Source organism: Hyperoodon ampullatus, assembly GCF_949752795.1.
Source record: "Hyperoodon ampullatus genome assembly, chromosome: 5".
Taxonomy (NCBI): Eukaryota; Metazoa; Chordata; class Mammalia; order Artiodactyla; family Ziphiidae; genus Hyperoodon; species Hyperoodon ampullatus.
In genome coordinates, this window is record NC_136918.1 from 137,567,104 (window position 1) to 137,589,440 (window position 22,337).

General features: G+C 39.8%; 1 protein-coding gene across 2 annotated transcripts in view; it reads left to right on the forward strand.

The window, feature by feature from the left end:
• Positions 1 to 1,118: 1,118 nt before the first annotated feature.
• Positions 1,119 to 22,337, forward strand: part of MORC3 (MORC family CW-type zinc finger 3) — a gene marked incomplete at its 5' end in the record, with an annotated part of 40,323 nt that continues 19,104 nt past the window's right edge. The window contains 9 exons of one of the 2 annotated variants that reach the window (XM_079705060.1): positions 1,119 to 1,157; positions 9,778 to 9,850; positions 11,596 to 11,728; positions 12,888 to 13,083; positions 13,625 to 13,791; positions 15,924 to 16,071; positions 18,481 to 18,609; positions 18,821 to 18,943; positions 21,942 to 22,039. In XM_079705060.1, the coding sequence (XP_079561186.1) occupies positions 1,119 to 1,157; positions 9,778 to 9,850; positions 11,596 to 11,728; positions 12,888 to 13,083; positions 13,625 to 13,791; positions 15,924 to 16,071; positions 18,481 to 18,609; positions 18,821 to 18,943; positions 21,942 to 22,039 (1,106 nt within the window). The remainder of the gene's footprint in view (positions 1,158 to 9,777; positions 9,851 to 11,595; positions 11,729 to 12,887; positions 13,084 to 13,624; positions 13,792 to 15,923; positions 16,072 to 18,480; positions 18,610 to 18,820; positions 18,944 to 21,941; positions 22,040 to 22,337) is intronic. The other variant, XM_079705061.1, reaches the window with a different exon arrangement.

Genomic DNA, 22,337 nt, shown 5'->3' on the forward strand with positions numbered 1-22,337 from the left:
AATCCGTGCCCCCTGCCGTCTTAACCTCTGGACCACGAGGGAAATCCCAACTTATACATTTCTATATACTACTAACGTAGCCCAAGGCCCAGCTCCAAGTCGATACTGAATAAATGTGCACGAGCAAAAGGACTCAATAAGTTGCAGTATGAGAAAGGACTCTTTCTATCAGGATGAAGGATGATAATTTTCAAGGTACATCCCAAAAGTACAGTCTTCATTTCATTAATAAGGTTTCAAATCATGTTGACACTGGTGGGCATGTGATGGCTTTCTTCAGTGTAATTCATGTCCAGCCTGGTCAAGCACCTCAAGTGCACATTTTTGGGTCACCAACGCCCATGGCACCCAGCTTCAAACTTGGGGCCCTCAAGCTGCAAAAGGAAAATCAAAAAGGAGTAGGTGTTGCTAAGAGATCTCTCTAAAATGGAGCCAGAGGCCACTGAGGAAGTGTGACTTATGCATGTCTCAGCCCAGACAAAGTCTGACCTTTTGACCGCTTATCTATCGTCTAACAAAGGTATCCAGAACATCTGCACGACGTTCCAGAAATTCAAGGTACTTATCCGGCCCTTACCCTAAATAACTCGTGACAGTCTACCCCTTAAGGACAAATATTTCCTTTTAGCATCAAAGTTAATCATAATTCGTGCAAGACAACTTTAACAACCTAGTGGTTTTTGACTTTATAAGCCTCTGACTCTTTCTCTTTCCCACTCATCCTATTTTGCTGGCACCTGTCTCCAGTTGCAATTCCCAGGATCCCAAATAAAGCTCTTTGCAGCCTCCATGCTGATTACTGTTTGACAAAGCCTCTAGGTTCAGTTACCGCAGTCACCCATTCGAGCCTACGGGTGCCTCACGCATGCGCCCTACTCTGCAGGGCCCTGGAGCTTGAAGCCTATCTCTCCCGCTGTCCCTGTTCCCTTTACCCCTAGGGCGATCTACCTTCCTTACACTCCCAATTCCACAGCGCCGGGAGGCGGAAGTAAGTGGGCGGGGTCACCCGCGCGCTCCGCCCAGGAAGTGGGAGGGGCCTCCGGGCTCCACATTTGTCTCCCGCCGCCTCCCAGTCGGATTGCGGCAGAGGCCGGTCCTGGCTTTGTAACTTGCTCAAGATGGCGGCGCAGCCACCCAGCGGGATCCGCCTCAGCGCGGTGAGCAGCCGCGAGGGGTGGAGCGGGCCGTGTCCCAGGAGGGCGGGCAGGCGGGCAGGCGGGCAAGCGAGGGGGGGCCGGCAGTGGGCGGTGGCGACTCGTCGGCCCGGCGCGGCGGCTGGGGCCGCGGCGGGGCCGGGGGAGGCGGCGGCGGCCATCTCGCTACCGACGGCGGAGCTGCTAGGCGGCGGGCAGGGCAGGGCAGGGCCGGGCGGCGCGCGCCGGGCTGCGTTTCTGTTTTGCCTCCGCGGCTTCGGGGCGGGTCGGGGCCGCGGCCCCTCCTCCTGGCTCCCTCTTGGCTGCCCCGCAGCTGTCGTCCGAGGGCGAGGCCTCGGCGGCCAGTCCGCCCGCCCCTCGGACCGCGGGGCCTCTGACCCATCCCGGCCTGCGGGCCCGCGGGGTGTCCCGGAGGGGGAGGGAGAGGTAGTCTGCTGCCAGAAATGCCCAGCGGCCTTGACCTCCTGGCGGTGGGACGGGGTGCTGCGAGCTGGTACTAGTCTTCCTGATTCATTTAAATTCCTGCCGCTTCCCTCCAGTTAAGCCCTCGGGCCCAAATCGCTACTAGGTCACCACCGAGCTCTCCCGTTTCCCCTCTAGTCTCCGGGTCGTGTCTGTTCCGGAGCGTCTCGGGTTCTTGGGGATCCTTGAGCATTTTTTTTTTTTTTTTTTATCTGTGAGTCTTTTTCGGAGGGAGTGGTCACACAATATGAATTAAAATTTCACAGCCTAAGGTGTGGGCGTGGCCTCCCTACCTGATTCTCCTTAAAAAGTTGGCGTTGTTATGCAAAAATGTACCTCTTCTCTGGAGGGTGTTGGTGCTGGCCAGAGAATGGCTGCAGCAGTCTCATTCGAATGGTAATACCACTGATTTAAAAATGGTATTTTGCCCATTGACTTGCATTCATTTAGCCAGATTCCTGCCAACACCTGGTAGGTATCATTAAACTTTAACGTTTTTCCTGATGAGTGTGAAATAGTATCTGTTTACTTTACATTTACTTGACTGAAGTTGAAAATTTGTCACATTTCACCCTTTTTGGTTTGGGATTTTAAAAAGAAAAAAAAAACAACTTCATATCCTTTGCTCATTTTTCTGTTTTCTTTTTCTTTTGAGATTTTTGGTTTGGGATTTAAAAAAGAAAAAAAAACAACTTCATATCCTTTGCCCATTTTTCTATTTTTCTTTTGAGGGGTATTTTTATTCATTTATGAGTGTTCTTTACATATTCGGAATAAAGGCTCTTTGGTTACCTAACTGGTTTATTGAATGAGATAGTATTTAGTAGATGGAAGACAGAGAGGAACTTTAATCTTTCTTACCACTGGCTTTAAACACTATTTGCTAATTCACCTGGGTGAATCTGGACAGATTCTGATGCTTTCCAATTAGCCTCGGGTACAGTTAAGTCAGACCTTAACTACTTTAAAAGCTCTTATTCATTTTAAAGCTCTGCTCTTTCCCCTCATATTGGGCCAAATTCCGGCCCAGAAAACTGTGGGGAGAAAAAGGAGTGAACTGGGTTTTTTTTTTTTTTTTTTTCTTGCTATTTCTGCACTTTGATTCTCTTCCCCATTCCCCAGCTCCTCCCAAGTTGCTATCTCTGTCTCTTCAAGATTGAGAAGACAGAGGGAGCAAAGATAAGGGTCAGTCTTGAGAGACTGGCATTGTTGTTAGCTGGCTCTCTGGGTGTAGCAGCTGTCCATGTGCTAAATCTTTCTTTTGTGGGTAATAATGGGCCGTTTGGAACCTCATTGACAGAAATCTCCCATCTGCAGCTTCTGGAGTGTATTTATACTGGTCTTTTGCTTTAGGACAGGAATTGGCAAACTGCAGTTTATGGGCCAAATCCAGCCTGCCACCTGTTTTTGTATGGCACACGATCCTTAAATGGTTGGGGGAAAAAAGATAAAAGAATAATATTTCGTAACATGAAAATTATGTGAAATAGACATTTCAGTTTCCATAAATGAAGTTTCGTTGGAATAAAGGCTTGCTTATTCCTTTGGTATAGCTCTCAAATGCTAATACCATTTTGTGACTGAGAGCATTGGTTCTGGAGCTCACATGGCTGGGTTCAAATCCTGACTGATAACTGTATATGTGACCTGAAGAGTGGGAATAATAATCTTACCCACTGGAAAGTTGGTTTAAATGAGCCAGTGCCTGTAAAAGTCTTATAAAGGTCCTGTTCACGCCATAAATACTCAGTAAATATTTGCTGGGTTTTTTTTTTTACTGTTAGCAGTGAAGCCTATCCATTTTTCCAAAAACAGGTGTAGCTTCTTGAGAACAGAGTACATGGGAAGAAAATTTATGTCTTTTCTTGGAAATATGTTTTTGCTACCCTTGCTCTTTACATATAATTTGGCTGGGTTTGTAATTCTAGATTAGAAATTATTTTTTTTTAGAATTTTAAAGGCATGCTTTATTGTTTAATAGAGTCCTATGCATTGTACTGGTACTTAGGCTGGAAACTCAAGTCCATAATATATGGAAAATTTTCTCATTTATTTGGTGACAGTTTTCCCTTTATTTTTCTGTTTTCTTTTGTCTCCTGTTTTCCTTCCCATTGCTTTTTCTTTCTGGGAGATTTCCTCCGTTTCTTCTCTTACCTTTCTCTTACCATATATTTAATTATTATAAACACTGTCTTATTCTCTGAATATCTTTTAAAAATCTTTCTCAATAAAATATTTGTTTTTATCTCTGGGTATATTAATCATAGTATTTTTGAAGTTTTCTTTTGCTCACTGCATTGCCTCTAGTTTCTTTACATTCTTTTTTTGTGTGGTACGCGGGCCTCTCACTGTTGTGGCCTCTCCCGTTGTGGAGCACAGGCTCCGGACGTGCAGGCTCAGCGGCCATGGCTCACGGGCCCAGCCACTCCACAGCACGTGGGAATCTTCCCAGACCGGGGCACGAACCCGTGTCCCCTGCATCGGCAGGCGGACTCTCAACCACTGCGCCACCAGGGAAGCCCATTACTGTGTGTTTTTTATTCTAATTTTACACATTCTCAAATGTCTGGAGATGGTCAGCCTTCTACTTATATCTCCAAGTGAGACACTAAAAAAATGGATGTTCATACCCGAGTAGAGCTAGTCCTTTGGTGGGCTTCAGTGTTGGGTGATCAGGTAGAAGAAGCCAGCGATGTTGTTGGAGCACTCTCTGTCAGTATCTGTTGACCGTAAAGAATGGAAGTGTTAGACCATAAAGTAAGTATGTTTAAAATAACTTTTAAAACTTGTAAAAGAATTTTTTTTCAAGTGAGGGATTAAAAAAAGCTATCCAGAATGGCCTGGCACAATTGTAAAAGAACCAGATAGAAATTTTAGAAATCATTCCGTTTTCCAGAGAGGAATTCTACATCTAGTCTCCTGCATGGCTCATATAATCCTGGCTGCTAGCTCTTCTGAAGTAGGGAAAAGGAGATAGGAGTATCCCATTGTTCAGTTTGCAGATTTGGTTTTCATTTGTTTACTATTATGGTAAAATACACATAACATAAAATTTACCATCTTAACGATATTTTTAAGCGTGCAGCTCAGTACGTTAAGTACATTCACATTGTTGTACAACCAATCTCCAGAACTCTTCATCTTGCAAAATTAAAACTCTGTACCCATTAAAAAACAACCCTCTGTTCCCCCTTCCACCAGCTCCTGGCCGTTTTACCTTCTGTGAATTTGACTACTCTAGGTACATTATATAAGTGGAACCATACATTATTTGTCTTTTTGTGATTGGCTTGTTCCTCTTAGCATAATGTCCTCAAGGTTCATGCATGTTGTAGCATGTATCAAATTTTCTTCCCTTTTTAAAGCTGAATAATATTCCGCTCTATGAATATACTACATTTTGTTCATTCATTCATCGATGGACATTTGTGTTGCTTCCACTTTCGGTTATTATGAATAATGCTACTGTGAACATGGGTGTGCAGATGTCTCTTGAAGACCCTGCTTTCACTACTGTATACAAAATAGATAAATTTTATACAAAATAAAAACAGTAAGGACCTACTGTATAGCACAGGGAACTATATTCAATATCTTGTAATAACCTATACTGGAAAAGAGTCTGGGAAAAGAGTTTGGAAAAAGTATGTGTGTATGCATGTATGTATATGTATATATGTATACACACACATACACACACATACCTTTGTGTGTGTATATATGTATGTATGTATAATGGAATCACTTGGGTATACACCTGAAACTATCACAGCATTGTAAATCAACTATACTTCAATTAAGGAGGAAAAAAAAGACCCTGCTTTCAGTCCTTTTCAGTATATACCCAGAATTAGAATTGCTGGATCCTATGGCAAATGTATATTTAATTTTTTGAGCCCCCTCTATATTGTTTTCTACAGTGGTTGCACCATTTTATATTCCCTCGAAGGGTGCGCACGAGTTCCAGTTCCTCCACGGCCTCCCCAACACTTACTTTCTGCTTTTGTTGTTGTGTTTTTTGTTTTGATTTTTAACAATACCCAACCCTTTGAGTGTGAGGCGGTATCTCGTTATAGTTTTGATTTTCATTTCCCTAATGATTAGAGATGTTGAGCATCTTTGGAGAAATATCTGAGTCCTTTGCTCATTGTTTAATCTGTTTGTAGTCTTCTTGTTGAGTTGTAGGAGTTCTTTGTAAATTCTGCATATTAACCCTTCATCAGATACTTGATTTGCAGATTCCCCCCCCATCCTGTAGGTTGCCTTTTCACTCTGTAGATTGTGTCCTTTGATGCAGTGGTCCACGGCCTGCTAGGAACCTGGCCGCACAGCAGGAGGTGAGAGGCTGGCAAGCGAGTGAAGCTTCATCTGCGTCTCCCCATCGCTTGCATTACCGCCTGAACCATTTCTCCATCCCCCGCCCCTCCCCCCCTTCCCAGTCTGTGGAAGAATTGTCTTCCAGGAAACCAGTCCCTGGTGCCAAAAAGGTTGGGGACTGCTGCTTTGATGTACAGAAGTGTTAAATTTTGGTGATTTCAAGAAGTCATTGCCAAGTCCAGTGTCGTAAAAGGTTTCCCCTAAGTTTTCTTCTAAGAGTTTTATGGTTTCAGCTCTTTGATCCATTTTGAGTTAATTTTTGTTTATGGTATAGGGTAAGGGTACAACTTCATTCTTTTTATGGATATCCAGTTTTCCCAGCACTATTTGTTGAAAAAACTGTCCTTTCCTCATTAAATGGTCTTTATACCCTTGGGGAAAATCATTTGACCATATATGAGAGGGTTTATTTCTGGTCTATTTGCTGACCTGCTTTTAACCCACCTGCTTTTGATTGTCTGTGAGCCTGCCGCTGTCAGTTTCTCCAGAGAACAGACCTCCAGCCTTACATGGTTTGCTGAGGGTAGTTGAAGGGCTGCTCAGGGTAAAAGAAGGAGCTGGGGAATCTTTCTTCTTTTAAAGACTTTCAACCTATCTTGTTTTCATACAACTTCTAGTATCTTTTACTTCAAAGGTACAAAGTCTCATTTCTAAGACTTTCTGGGGTTGCCAAGGTTCCTGACCTGCGTCTGGTTGGTTTTCTCATCTCCTACAGGCTTTGGATTTAGCTTTTTCCAGGCTGTTAAATCAGTTGTCACTAGTCTATGCTTTCCAGTTTCCAAACTACTGACTATTTTGTCTGCTATTAGTAATCACTTCTTTGATTCTTTTTGTTCTTCTGGGTTTATGCCCCTTTTTTCCCTTCATTATAGAGCGGCTTCGGGAGGCAGCAGAGGTAAACACTGTCCATGTGTTCAGGCTTCCATCATATTTAAATGATTTTTTAAATTTGTGACTATTTGTTGACTCTCAAAGTTCTATTGATTCTTTTTTATTTTTATTTTTTTTGCGGTACGCGGACCTCTCACTGTTGTGGCCTCTCCCGTTGCGGAGCACAGGCTCCGGACGCGCAGGCTCAGCGGCCATGGCTCACGGGCCCAGCCGCTCCGCGGCATGTGGGATCTTCCCAGACGGGGGCACGAACCCGTGTCCCCTGCATCGGCAGGCGGACTCTAAACCACTGCGCCACCAGGGAAGCCCGAGGATTACTTTTTAAATGTCTAGTTATTTCAAGGGATTCCTGTTTTATAGGCTGATATTTCTTTTACCTAGTGTTGGGGGGCGATGTCTAATACTACTGTATCTTGTCTGCTAATATTTTCTCCTGGTGGATTGTTTCCTTAAATGTTATTTTAGATTGTGTACGCAAATATTCCCCCAATAATGTCTCTGGGAGAATCCTATGCAGTCTGGTTGAGGCTGTGTCTCCACAGTGGTTCTGCAGGTTATATAAATTGACATGCTTAACCCAAGTGAAGGCATGCCTCTTTACAGAATTTCATGTTACACTTTTTTTTTTTTTAACCTAGAGTCCAGACCAAAACAGAAAGCTTCCCATAGGGCATATTCCCCCACCCCCTTTTTTACTGAGGAGGTAAGAGGGGGCAGTTACTTCAAGTGCGTGCTTCTCTTCTGCCATGTCTCCTACCCCTGAGTCACCATTAACATTGAAACCTTTGTATTCCAGTTCAGCACCCCACTCTAATACACAATTTCAAATTTTATTTTAGTTTTTAATTCCTTCTTTACTCGAGGCCCTTGAGGATTTTCTTTATTTACATATGAGCTCAGTTGTGCCTTTAAGGGTATACTTACTTTTTTAAAAAAACATACACTTATAATGCTTATTATGTCCCAGGTGTTCTTCTAAGCATTTATAAATATTAAGTTTTTTAATTCTCTTCATGTCTTGGTAAGCTGATATTATTATCATCCTCATTTTCACAGATGATAAAACTTGAGGCACAGAAGGTTAAGTTGCTTACCCAGGATCACACATCTCGTTAGAGATACTCCAGAGTCCATGGTGGGTGGGTGGGTGGGTGGGTGTGGGTGTGTGTGTGTGTGTGTGTGTGTGTGTGTGTGTGTGTGTGTGTGTTGGCTGTTGAAGGATGTTTTTCTTTCCAGCTGATGACATGTTCGAGAGATGAGAATTAAGAGTAGTTGAAAGTAATGCTTTTGTTTAAATACCCAAAAAGCCACTGTTTAGCATTCATCTTTTCTTAATGATGCCTTCTTTGCTTTGTTCCCCCGGGACTCTAATTCAAGAACAGTGTGTGCCATGTCAGTTGGGAGTTGGTATATAGGATGAAGTCATTAAATGTAAATTGACAGTCTGCCCACAGTCTGCTGTACATCTAAAATCAAAGTATTACAACATGGACCGAAACACCCAATTTCTAACTCCAGACTTCACACCTAACAAATTCATGAAATAGAGAGCAAAGACAGAAACTATTCTAAGGGTTTCTGGTGTTGATTAATCGTTTTCTCCTTTGGTAGCCAGAGGCTTTACACCCCAAAGCCATGCCCCATAGTAAGATTTAGAATGGGTGAGGAGTACACTATGTATTCTTTTATAAATGGAGGACTGATGATTGTGCAAGGGGAGGGCCTGGGACAGGACTCAGGTAGACTAATTTGACAGAAGGTTTCTTGTAGAAGATGAAGGCCTGGAAATTGACTTTCTTTCTAAAAACTCTTGTTTTAGAAAGTTGGGGAATTCCTTATACACCATTATTACACGGATGTATGCTATAGAAAGTATGCCATAGGAGGTCTGAATTACATATGCTCCAGTTTGAAGACCACTCTTCTACAGAATACTATTTCTCACATGTGTACTTTAACCTGATAGTAAACAAATATGCTTAGGGATTGTCTAAAATCGAGGGTGGACAGAGGAAAAGTAGACCTCTTTCTGACACCTTGTGGCAGCAGGTGAACACTGTAAATGCAGCTGGTTGGATTTATAATCTAATCATATTTCTAGGGCTCTTCACATGAAACACTTAAAGTGCCTCTTTTTTTCCCCCTTAAATATGAGATAATGTGTTCAAAAGGAACACAAAAAAGTCCTCATTTCATGGAAATACTCTGCATATTGAAATTTCCAAGCCTCAGCCTTTTTAACATTTGTACATTTTTAGGCATTTGATATCTGCACTACTCAGGAATTTAGAGTTCCCTGTAGCATGAGGTTGATTAACATACTCTTCCCTACTGTATTACCATGAATCAGACATAAAATCTCTGGAGGTCAAGAAGGTTTGTTGCATTTAAACTGTTATTTGACATTGTTTGAAGGCTTTATAGATGTATACTGCTCCAGTGCTGCAAGTTCAACTGTTGATATAATGAACTTGGAGAGACCATGAGAAAAGGCTGTTGATTAATAAGCAAAGCTAAGTTTATTAAGCTTAATGCACTAAAGGAGAAAACACCCCTTTGACAAAGTCTTAGTTTTATCTCATGGTAATTTTGAGGTAGGTCTTGTAGGGTGGATAGCTTTGGGATTGGGCACTTTATGATACGGCTCTGGATTGGTGGACGCAAGGAGGCAAGGGTTTTGCAGCACAGCTTGATGAGAAACTGTTTAGTTGATTTACAGCCTTATCTTCCAGGAATCTCATTTTCCGGGTTATGTCTTCCAGGTATATCCTGATGCAAGCAGCTAAGTCATTCTTGCTTGGTCTCTCTTAATACTGGGACAGAAAATTATTTTGGCGTCTGTTCTCAAAAGTAAGACCTTAATTAATTTACGTGAATCATTGGTTTATTTCAGCTTTGCCCGAAGTTTTTACATACAAATTCTACTAGTCACACTTGGCCATTTAGTGCGGTTGCTGAATTAATAGGTAAGTAAATTGGTGTTTCGTATATAATCTGTTGCTTGCAATTGAAGTTCTAAAAAGCTTTTTATTGAAAAATAGTATACAGATGTGCTTTTAAAAAAACCAAAGTGTATCTCAGCGATAACATTGGTAAAGGTTACCTAGCATAACAGCTATTCAAACTGATATCAAATTAATCACTGCTCAGCCTTCCCTATACAATTGTCAGAGTATTTCCCTATATTACTATCAAAGTATTTTAATTTGCAAAGTTCCTAAAACATTTATGTTGAAAATATTTTTAGTCCATTATAAAAGAAATACGTCTATTGCCAAAACGTGAGAATTATGTTATTTTTCTTTAATAGTCTGAAAATATTTATAACAGTGGATTCACTTTTCTGGTGTTAGTAACTAGGAGGATTATATTATGTTAGATTTGTGGTAATAAATTCTTGGTTTTTCAGTAGATAGAATGATCAAAGTATAGGATTATATTTAAAAGTGTTTTAATGAACATGAGGAAAGAGGCAAGGTTGTGTTCAGATTTGCATTATGGGTCATGTTTTTTTTTTTTTTCTTGGTAAAATTAGTGCACATGAATTCTTGGGAATTCTTAGATATACTTTAGATTCATTATCAAGAAAGGGTCCTATGTTGGATGTGCAAGGAAGAGAAAAGAAAGAAAATTTGAGAACCCTTCTTTTCTTTGGTGAAGTTAGATTTTCCGGAGTCTCTCAGCTAACATGTGCTGTTCAGATGTAGACTCTGAAGTGCAAATGAGATAACATTGCAGCTCTTCACGGTCATTCTTTTTCATGGCAAGGGGGAGGAGCTACTTAGCCTGGGGTTGTTCATACATAGAGCTTCCCTAGCTTTGGGTTAGGGCAACTGAGAGTCATGGTGCTCTTTGTGGTGTATCGGATTTTTAAGTTTTTTTATGAAGCTAAGGTGGTTGATGAAAAAGATTATTTGATTTTAATTGAAGGCTTACAGAAGGATAGTTTGAGAACCATTATTTATATTATAATGAAGACTTCAAAATATACCTCAAAAGTATTTTTAGTCAGTTAGGGATATTCTGATAGATCTTAGATAGTTCACAAATTGATTTTATTACTGCTACTGTTGAAAATTTTTTCATTTTTCTTTGATATATTCCTCGTACTTACTTATTCTGAGAGAAACACGTATGCTAGGCAAGGGTGTTAAACGGTGAGGTCTACAAAGATGAGAAAAATGTACCAGCCACCAGAAACTTCTGTCAGATTGGAAAGGGCTACAATTTGAAGAACTGGGTAGAAGTAAACCTTCATCTGTGTGTATAGGTTAGCATACTGCTTTCTCATTTATTCAGTAACTGTTGTGGACCTTCCATGTTAACTTGCAGTGCTGTTGACACTCAGCTCTGTTTCCCTTATGATAGCTAGGCTAGTTCTTTGGGCAGAAGAAGACCTTCCTGTCTTGATCATCTCTTCAGTGCAGTGATTCTTCTGGCTTTACACTTTTTCAGTGTAGTGGGTACCAGTCTCTGCTCTCTATATAACAAATGGAGGGCTTTAGATAGAGTTAATTCTGTAATAGTCAGTGAACAATATATAACATGGTACAGTTTAGTTTCATGTTGTCAAATCTTAGGGGTTCCAAAACATTTCAGCTTTTAAATTTTCCTTAAAATATATTATTCCGTTGCTTGTCAAAGTGTTGTTCTGAACTAATTGCTCTTCTTTAAAATGCAAAATCAAAATTTCGCAAAACTTGTTTCTCAGATAATGCTTACGATCCTGATGTGAATGCTAAACAGATATGGATTGACAAAACAGTGATAAATGACCATATATGCCTGACATTTACTGATAATGGGAATGGTATGACTTCAGACAAATTACATAAAATGCTGAGGTATGTAAAAGTGTCACACTCCTTTAAACTCATTGCTTTTACCTAGTTCAGGTGTTTCATGTGTCATACTTAGAGCCTGTAGTTTTTGTTTTTTAAACATGAAATGCTATACCCACAGTGTGCTCTATTCTCCTAAGTTGTCCGTCATTTTCTACTACTGTTAGATTATTATTATTATTATTATTTTTTTTTTTTGCTGTACGCGGGCCTCTCACTGTTGTGGCCTCTCCCGTTGCGGAGCACAGGCTCCGGACGCGCAGGCTCAGCGGCCATGGCTCACGGGCCCAGCCGCTCCGCGGTATGTGGGATCTTTCCGGACCGGGTCACGAAGCCGCGTCCCCTGCATCGGCAGGCGGACTCTCAACCACTGTGCCACCAGGGAAGCCCTACTGTTAGATTATTAAGCAGTCCCTGCCATTCTCATCACCCGCTCCCCATGTCTGACTTATCTAAAATTCCACCATTCCTTTAGAGTTGTAGCACATTGACATCAGTTGTTTGTGCTTTAGTGGAAATAGTTTTAGCTACTATTTCCAATAAAACTTACCACTCTGGGGAATGGGGACTGGTAATTTTAAAGTGACACAGAGGATGAGGAAGTAGCATAGTCATAAGAGCTTGGGCTCTAGAGTCACAGAATAGGATGTCAGGATGAAGCCAAATGTGCCTGAAATAGAAGCTAAGATACATAGTACAGGTATGAGGTAGAGGGAGGATTTGCCTCCGAGGCCTTTCTGCTGTCTCTCAGATACTCCTTACTCTGATAAAAAAGGCAGGTTCACCCGATCAATAATCATAGTACGGCAGGCTTGCTGAGAGCAAGAGAATCATTCACACTTAGGAAGAGATTTCATGGGGTGAAATCTCAAGGTCCCTGGAGCCTAAATTATAATTCAGCTATTTAGCTAGGATGTGCCAGGCAATGAGCTCCTGGTTTAGTATGTGTAATCTTTACATCCCTGTAATGTGGATTTGGTTTCCTTCGTTTCAGAGATAGGGAAACACATCAATACAGATTAAAAGTAATTTGCCCAAGATTGTACAGCAAGGAAGGATAAGGCTAACATTCAAACTTAGGCCCTTTACTTGGTATTACAGTTTTTGAATTAAAATAAATGAAGATTATACATACTTATTAAATTTTTTTTTTTCTTTTTAGCTTTGGCTTCAGTGACAAAGTCACCATGAATGGTCACGTCCCAGTTGGATTGTATGGGAATGGCTTCAAGTCAGGTTCTATGCGTTTGGGTAAAGATGCAATGGTTTTTACCAAAAATGAAGAAAGCATGAGCGTGGGCTTCTTGTCTCAGACCTACTTGGAAGTCATAAAAGCAGAACATGTTGTTGTACCAATAGTGGCATTCGACAAAGACCATATCCTTTTGATGTTGAAATTGAAACTATGAAGAAATAATCTGAACCACTCCATCTTTCTGCCCTCCTCCAGATTCTTGTTTTTTAATCATACCTTCCATTCTAGCTCTTGTTCCTGTCCACTGCCTCTACTCTACATCTGGGCTAAGTGTTTGTCCCTTTGTGTTCTCTGTTGGAATTGTGCCATGGAAATCCTTAGCATAAGGCGATTGCATTTCATGTTAAGCTTCTTTATTTCAGTCTTTTTGTGGTCTGATAAGCTTATGATCTGGCTTGAAATTTTCACCAAAAACCATGAAAAGCAAGATATCCTTAGGAAAATGTCTTCTGTATAAACATTCAAATATTGGAAATAATTAAAGTAGGAATCATAATAAACTTCTTCATATTTCATCCTTCTTGGTGTTCATTTGAAATCACACTGTCATTTTAAAACTTAAAAAATAATTTAGGAAATGGTTTTTCAGTTAGTTTGAGTTGGTTTCCGTATCGTAATGGTGAAAAATACGTCGTTGGTCTAAGTCTTTAACTTTGGATATACGACACATAATTAATTTAACAGAATCAAAAGCGAGTCTTGCTGCAGTTCTGGAACATTCTCTATTTTCTACGGAACAGAAATTACTGGCAGAGCTTGATGCTATCATCGGTAAGAAGGGGACAAGGATCATCATTTGGAATCTCAGAAGGTAAACGGTAGACCTCAACTAGTTGTTAACCATTTGGGAAGTAAAGTGCACATGTGGGAATAATTTCATTACATTCATGCTTTGTCACACAAGAGTGCAAATATATTGGAAGGTCCTCACTTTATGGCATAGTTAATGATTTACCTTTTCCAAGGGTATTTTATTGAGGCTACTTTGGCTTCAATTTGAGATAATTTCATATTACTAAAAATAAATTTCCTAGCCCTGCCATTCTGTCTCCATAGCACTCTATTTTTGCTCTTGGTTATACCATCCCTCTCCTCAAAAAAAAAAAGAGAAATGAAACGAAAAGATAAAGCCCAGCCAACAAGTCCCAACTTGAGTAAGTTAGAGAAATCTTTGTCTGTTTGGTTAATTACATAAAGCTAAGCACAGTTCAGCATCTGTTGAGAAAAATAATATAAATGAGACTTCTGTGTTGCTAAATCTTTGTGAGGATAAAATCCTTTGCAAATAAAGTTTTAAAATTTAGGATAAGTGTGTGATATTGAGAGATCTAAGATCTGTTGAACCATAGGAATAAAGCACAAATAGTGATAATCCTAAAATCCTTTAATTCTTGTGCTTTTCTGACCACCTGTATTCCCTTTTTCTTTTATTTTCTTTTTCTTACTTTCTTCCCTGCCCCTCCCATCCCCACCACCATTTTTTCTTTAACTTTTAGTTCTGAGATAATTGTAGATTCATAGTAGTTGTAAGAAATTTCATGTACTCTTTACCCAGTTTCCCCCAATGATAACTTCTTGGAACACTACAGTACAGTAGTACTGTTGATACTGACACTGATACAGTCAAGGTACAGGACAATTTCATCAATTCAAGGATCCCTTTTATATCCACACCCACTTCTTCCTTAATCCCTGGCAACCTCTAACATGTTCTCCATTTCTATAACTTTGTCATTTCAAGAATATTCTGTAACTGGAATCATACCGTGTGAAACCTTTTGGGATTAGCTTTTTTCATTCAGCATAATTTTCTGATGATTCATCCAGGTTCTTGTGTGTGTCCGTTTGCTTCCTCTTACTTGCTGAGTGGTAATTGCATTATATGGGTGGACCACAGTGTGTTTACCAATCTGGTTGTTTACAAGTTTCAGTTATTACAAATAGAGCTATAAAACAGGGGTTCCCTTTCTGACTTACTTCACTCTGTATGACAGACTCTAGGTCTGTCATACAGAGTGAAGTAAGTCAGAAAGAGAAAGACAAATACCGTATGCTAACACATATATATGGAATTAAAAAAAAAAAAATGTCATGAAGAACCTAGGGGTAAAACGGGAATAAAGACACAGACCTACTTGAGAATGGACTTGAGGATATGGGGAGGGGGAAGGGTAAGCTGTGACAAAGCGAAAGAGAGGCATGGACATATACACACTACCAAACGTAAGGTAGATAGATAGTGGGAAGCAGCCGCAGAGCACAGGGAGATCAGCTCGGTGCTTTGTGACCGCCTGGAGGGGTGGGATGGGGAGGGTGGGAGGGAGGGAGATGCATGAGGGAAGGGATGTGGGAACAGATGTATATGTATGACTGATTCACTTTGTTATAAAGCAGAAACTAAAAAAAAAAAAAAAAAAAAAAACAGGGGTTCCCAACCTTTTTGTCATCAGGGTCCGGCTTCATGGAAGACAGTTTTTCCACAGGGTCGGGGGGTGGGGTTCAGGCAGTAATGCAGTGGTGGGAAGCAGCAGGTGAAGCTTTACACCTCCTGCTGTGTGGCCGGGTTCCTAACAGGCCCGGGGGTTGGAGACCCCTGCTATGAAATATGTGCATAGAGATTTTTGTGGGAATATGGTCATCATTTTGTGGGCTAAATGCCCAGGAGTGTAATTACTGGATCCTATGGTAGTTGCACGTTTATTTTTTTAAGAAACTATCAGAATGTGGCTCTATCATTTGACATTCCCAATGGCAATGTGTGAATGAATACAGTTCTTTTCTGTACCTTCTGGATTTCTTTTCTCCCTCCCTCCCTCCCTCCAACTCCTCTGACCTTAACTCCCACCACATGTTCGTGTTTTGTTTTGCTAACTAAAAGTTATTTGCTTGCTTATCTTATGGTGAAGTTAAAATTTAGCTCTTATAAAAAAATTATTTTTGCAGCTACAAAAGTGCAACAGAGTTTGATTTTGATAAGGATAAATATGACATCAGAATTCCAGAAGATTTAGATGAGACAGCAGGGAAGAAAGGGTACAAGAAGCAAGAAAGGATGGACCAAATTGCCCCTGAGAGTGACTATTCTCTGAGGGTATGTATTCAGCTCTCTTTGTGGGAGTGAGAAAAATCATCAAATAATGGAAATTGTTAACCACTTGTATTATAAAATGCTGCCAGAAATCTCTGAGTATCTCAGACATGAACCAATTTATTAAATTTGTCTTGTGCGCACTGCTTGTTTTATTTGTTTAGAAAAGTTTTTTAATTGTGAAGTCATCAGGTCTAACAGTGCTTGTAAAAGTTCTTTCACTGTGTGGTTAATTATTTGAATTGGGAATACTAGAATCAGTTTGTCCTATGATGGCCATATTGATTGATTCAATCAAAACGCCAGATTCAGAGTGTGTCTTTTAAAATTTAAATTATTCTCTAGAACACACACACACACATTATTGATACCCTAAAGCAATAAATTATGTGTAGCCTATACATAATGCACGTTAGTATAATTTTGTGATAAATATCTTTGAGATTTGACCTTAGAGATGAGAATGTTTTTAAGATTGAAGGAATTAATATCTCAATATAACAGTGTTGATATAATAAGAATATTAAATTTCGGGCTTCCCTGGTGGTGCAGTGGTTAAGAATCCGCCTGCCAATGCAGGGGACATGGGTTCGAGCCCTGGTCCGGGAAGATCCCACATGCCGCGGAGCAGCTAAGCCCATGCGCCACAACTACTGAGCCTGCACGCCTAGAGCCCATGCTCCGCACAAGAGAAGCCACCACAATGAGAAGCCCGCGCACCGCGACAAAGAGTAGCCCCCGCTTGCTGCAACGGCGAAAGCCCACGCAGCAACACAGACCCGATGCAGCCAAAATAAATTAATTAATTAAAACAAAGAATATTAAGTTTCTTAGTCACTATGATAAGACATATAATACTATTCCCTTTTTTTTCCCTCCTTTTTGTTTTTCTTGGCTGCACTGCGGCATGTGGGATCTTAGTTCCCCGACCAGGGAGAGTGGTCCTAACCACTGGACCACCAGGGAATTCCCCTTTTCCCTTTTTTTGTGCTAAAATTATTTCATAACCCCAAGCTGATTCATTTGACGTTTACAAGTATACTATGTAATTTTTTCTGAGATTCTAGCAATTACAATGGCAGCTATTACTATTCCTTGATATACCCCAGTGTGTTAGTGAAGTATGTCCTAGTTGTTAAGAAAATCTTAACTCAAGAATATCCAGAGGTAGCCAGAGCAGATGGTATAATGTTAGTGTACCATGAAAAAAATGTTTTAAAATATCATTAATGAATTTTATAAACGGGCAAAACACCACTAATTTTGAAATCAGGAGTCAGGAAAAAAAAATAAGAGAAATGTTCAAATTTTAGTTTTGTGTTGAACTTTTCATATATCCTTCTTGAGTTGTTCAGTTCATTTCCCTCAGAGATTTCTGATAGCTTGGAGACAGGCACAGGAGATCATATTTTAACATGTTTTAGGATGCAAAGTTTGGTCACAATTCTAAGGTATCTAAACTTCCATGTATTAAGAATTGAAAACACGTTTAGGGAATTCCCTGGCGGTCCAGTGATTAGGACTAGGCACTTCCACTGCCATGGCCCGTGTTCAATCCCTGGTCAAGGAACTAAGATCCCGCAAGCCCCAGGCAGCCAGAAAAAAAAAAAGACTTGAAAACACATTTAGATGACTGCTGATTTTTACAGCTCCATATGGAAGAAGTGCTATTTGTCTACTCTGCTTAAATGTTGGTGCATTATTTATGATTTTTTTCCTTTTCAAGCTTATAATAGTCCCTTTTGTTTATATTAGATTTTGCTTATTTTTGCCCAAATAAAATTTGTTGATGCTTTTAAAATTATAATAGCAATATATAGTTTTGACAGGAGAGTCAGAAAATAGTCCTTTTTGTACACATAAACTTTTTTTTTTTTTTTTTTTTTTTGCTGTACGTGGGCCTCTTACTGTTGTGGCCTCTCCCGTTGCGGAGCACAGGCTCCGGACGCGCAGGCTCAGCGGCCATGGCTCATGGGCCCAGCCGCTCCGCGGCATGTGGGATCTTCCCGGACCGGGGCACGAACCCGTGTCCCCTGCCTCGGCAGGCGGACTCTCAACCACTGCGCCACCAGGGAAGCCCCAAACATTTTTTTTTAATTAAAATAAGACCATACTATGTATACATGCTGTTTTTTAACTTTTTTTCACTTAACACATCAACATCTATGTAGGTCAATAGATTGTTTTCTGTAAGTCATTTTTACTGGCTACAGTATATTGAGCTTGTTTTTAATAAAAGGTATTCAGATATTAACTAATACACCTTTATAGTCTATAGTATTTTATTGAAGAGTTAATACGTCTTTTATCAAAGCAAGGTGGTAGCTTCCTTTTTAAATACATGTGTAAGTAATGTTGAACAAATCCATAGATAATTATTTGGAAAGGACAGATAATTGTGTGTCTTTGCAGGCTTACTGCAGTATATTATATCTAAAGCCACGAATGCAGATCATCTTGCGTGGACAGAAAGTGAAGACACAGCTAGTTTCGAAGAGTCTTGCCTACATTGAACGTGATATTTATCGACCCAAATTTTTAGTATCCTTTATTTTGCTTGTTATGATGCTGTATATAGATATGTATCAGTCAAGTGTATTTCCCTTCCCCCTTTCTCCTTTTATCCTGATAGAGTCTAATCCTCTCCAACTTTTGCCCTTTTTTGCACCTTTGGACTCAAAAAATAACAAAATAGGAAGGGTGGTTTAAAGGGAGTGAGGTGGTGTGTTCAGAATTTTCCTCAACATTTAAGACTAACAAAACTGTGAGAATTACTTTTGGATTCAACTGCAGAAATAAAGATCATTATGGGATAATGATGTATCACAGAAATAGACTCATCAAAGCCTATGAAAAAGTTGGATGTCAGTTAAGGGTAAGTTTATATCTGAAAATGTCTGTATATTTTATAAAAGTTAGGATAACATGTTATTGGGTCAGATGTGAAACAATGTGCTTTTTACCTAATGACTTTTAAATGTCAGTGTTTTTAATAACATTGGTATGGCACTTGACCTTAGAACACTTTTATATTAATTTGAGGACAGAACATTTTATCTCTGTTTTACAGAGGGAATTGGGGCTAATAGGTAACCCGCCTTAGACCTCAGGCACAGGTGCAGATATTTTCTCTACACTTGGAAAAGGAGCCTTGATTTTTTTCATGCTAGAATAAAATTGATTGGTTTTAATTAGTTGTTGACTCAGTAGCCTAAAAAATAGTATCTGATAGGTGATTTACTTTTCTGGAGTTAGTTCCTGAATATATCAGAGTTTTTCCTCCTAAACCACTTCCATTGTTGTAGGATTCAATTTAGGATGGTGAACATTGCCCACTACGTCGATCTGTTTATCTTTTACCTGTTTTCACAGAAAATTTTTTTGGTGTGTGTGGGTGGGTGTTAAGAATTTGTGATAAATTCTGAAATTCAGCTTTGTTAAAGGTTTTAAGTCCAGGCATATTTTGTTTTCCAATTCTATGATGTTCATTTTCTATTCATTTTATTTCATTCTAAATTCTTTGCAACAACATGGATGGACCTGGAGCATAGTATGCTTAATGAAGTATAATATGTCAGGAAAAGACAAGTACTGTATGTTACCGCTTATATGTGGAATCAAAAAAATAAAACAAGTGAATGAATGTAACAAAACACAAACAGACTCACAGACACGGAGAACAAACTAATGGTTACCAGTGGGGGCAGGGGGGCAGGGGGAGATGGGGGTAGGGGATTAAGAGGTACAAACTCCTGTGTATACAATAAATGAGCCACAAGGATATATTGTACAGCACAGGGAATATAGCCAATATCTTATAATGTTAAATGGACTATATAAAAATACTGAATCACTGTCATACACCTGAAACTAATATAGTATTGTAAATCAACTATATTTCAATTTTTAAAACAGCAAATGAACTTTGTTGGGCTCTTCTTTATAACCACTGATTTCAATTAGAAAAATCCAGAAATATGACAACCATGATGCAAGGTATCAATAACTTTTATTTAAAATGCTAATTTTTATTTATAATTGGAATAGTAATTTTTTTTTTTTTTTTTTTGCGGTACGCGGGCCTCTCACTGTTGTGGCCTCTCCCATTGCGGAGCACAGGCTCCAGACACGCAGGCTCAGCAGCCATGGCTCACGGGCGCAGCCGCTCCACGGCATGTGGGATCTTCCCAGACCGGGGCATGACCCCGTGTCCCCTGCATCGGCAGGTGGACTCTCAACCACTGCGCCACCAGGGAAGCCCTGGAATAGTAATTTTTGCCAGAAATACTCTATAATTATAAACTTCTGAATTTCACTGGTAATTGGAAATGTATTTTTGGTAATAGGCCTTATTTCTCAAGTGTTTTGACTTAAGGTACATAATCCATTTTTCCAACCCAGTTAAATTTGCATTATATATAATTTCTGGTTAAGTTTAACCTTGTAAAAAATAAGCTTTTACAGCCAGGTTTTTTTTTTTTTTAATAAATGTATTTTATTTTTGGCTGCATTGGGTCTTTGTTGCTGCGCGCGAGCTTCCCATTGTGGTGGCTTCTCGTTGCAGAGCATGGGCTCTAGGCGCACAGGCTCAGTAGTTGTGGCACACGGGCTTAGTTGCTCCACAGCATGTGGGATCTTCCCGGACCAGGGATCGAACCCATGTCCCCTGAATTGGCAGGTGGATTCCTAACCATTGTGCCACCAGAGAAGCCCTGCAGCCAACTTTTAATGTTTTTCTTTACCAGAAGATGGACTGGTCGTAGTATTTGGATTCAGTAAACATTTATTAAATACTTGGCATGATTTTCCACGCTAGATGCTCAGCATAAAAAGTTGAAAAGGTACAGCACATGCCCCCAGAGCTCTTTCTGATGAGGGGAATGTGGTATATCCTTGGAGCAGCAGAAAGGGCTTCTTGGAGAAAGTGGTGATTGAGATGGGACTAAGTTGATTTACTGTTTTGGAAAGTCTGGCAAGAGCTTTCTAGACAGAGAAAGGAATGTCTGAAAAGGAAAAGAAAGGCCTCTGAGAGAATGGCATCATTAAGGGAGTTGTTATGCCTGGACCAGGTGGTAAGTGGGGAATGGGAGAGAGGAAGATGAGGCCAGAAAGGAGGTGAAAAAGAACTAAGATTGAAGGGTTCTGTGGTTTACAAGTTGTACGAAATGAGGAACCACTGATGGTTTTCAGTGGAGTAGCATTATGATTAGGTTTTCATGGTTTTGTCTATAGTTGCATCTGAAAATTCTCATAAGTCAGTATTTCACTTTTTCTCTTTATACTTGGACTCAGCTATAGTCGTGAACAAAATACATGTGTTAATCACGTGTGGATAATCAGAAAATGACTCAGATACTTGGAGTTCAGTGTTTTAGCTAGCAGGTTTAAAAAATAACCTAGGTCAGTTGAATTAAAGTTTTTACTTCATCACAATAAACAACTGAATGTGTAACTTTGGATAAATGTCTTTAATTTTTATGTAACAAACTTACGGAATATTACGTGCCAAAGCCTTTGCTAGGCACTATGTATGGATACAGGAAGGAGTTAGTTGTGGTTTTTAGTAGCTAAGAAATTGCATCCCAGTAGAGGGGATCTTTTTTCCCTAGTATAAAATCGGGAATGATAATACTTGTCTACATGAATACTTGATAACAGTGGAAATGGTTTTGGAGGAAAGCTGTTGTTACATATTTAGGAGTTAGCTCCCAGAAAGGTAAATTACCTACCAGACACTGTTTTTCAATCTAAATGTCATGAGAATCATGAGATAAAATACAGGACAATGTTTCATACAGATCTTAAATCTTGGTGAAGGGATAATTGTTTGAAGCATCATGTTTCATGTTTAAAATGCCAGTTTTATTTTTCAGGCAAACAACATGGGTGTTGGAGTAGTGGGGATTATAGACTGTTATTTCTTAAAGCCGACTCATAATAAACAAGATTTCGATTATACTAACGAATACAGGTATGTTACCTATTTAAATGACTGACTTCTTACTATTTATTTTGGAAGTACTTTCATAACTTTTTCTAAGCTGGATTTCTTTCTGTTTTGTGGGAAGCTTGCATAGAAAACACATGTAATCATTTTCTCATCCCTGGGGACTGTATTCTACTCCGTCACAAATAGAAATATATTCTCCTCTATCCTTACTGATGAAGAATTTTTGAGATTTGTACTAAATAGAGGAAGTTCCTGCTTTCTTGGTAACATTTTTTTGTGTAATATAAAAATCCAGAAACTTTGATCTTGGATGGGAACT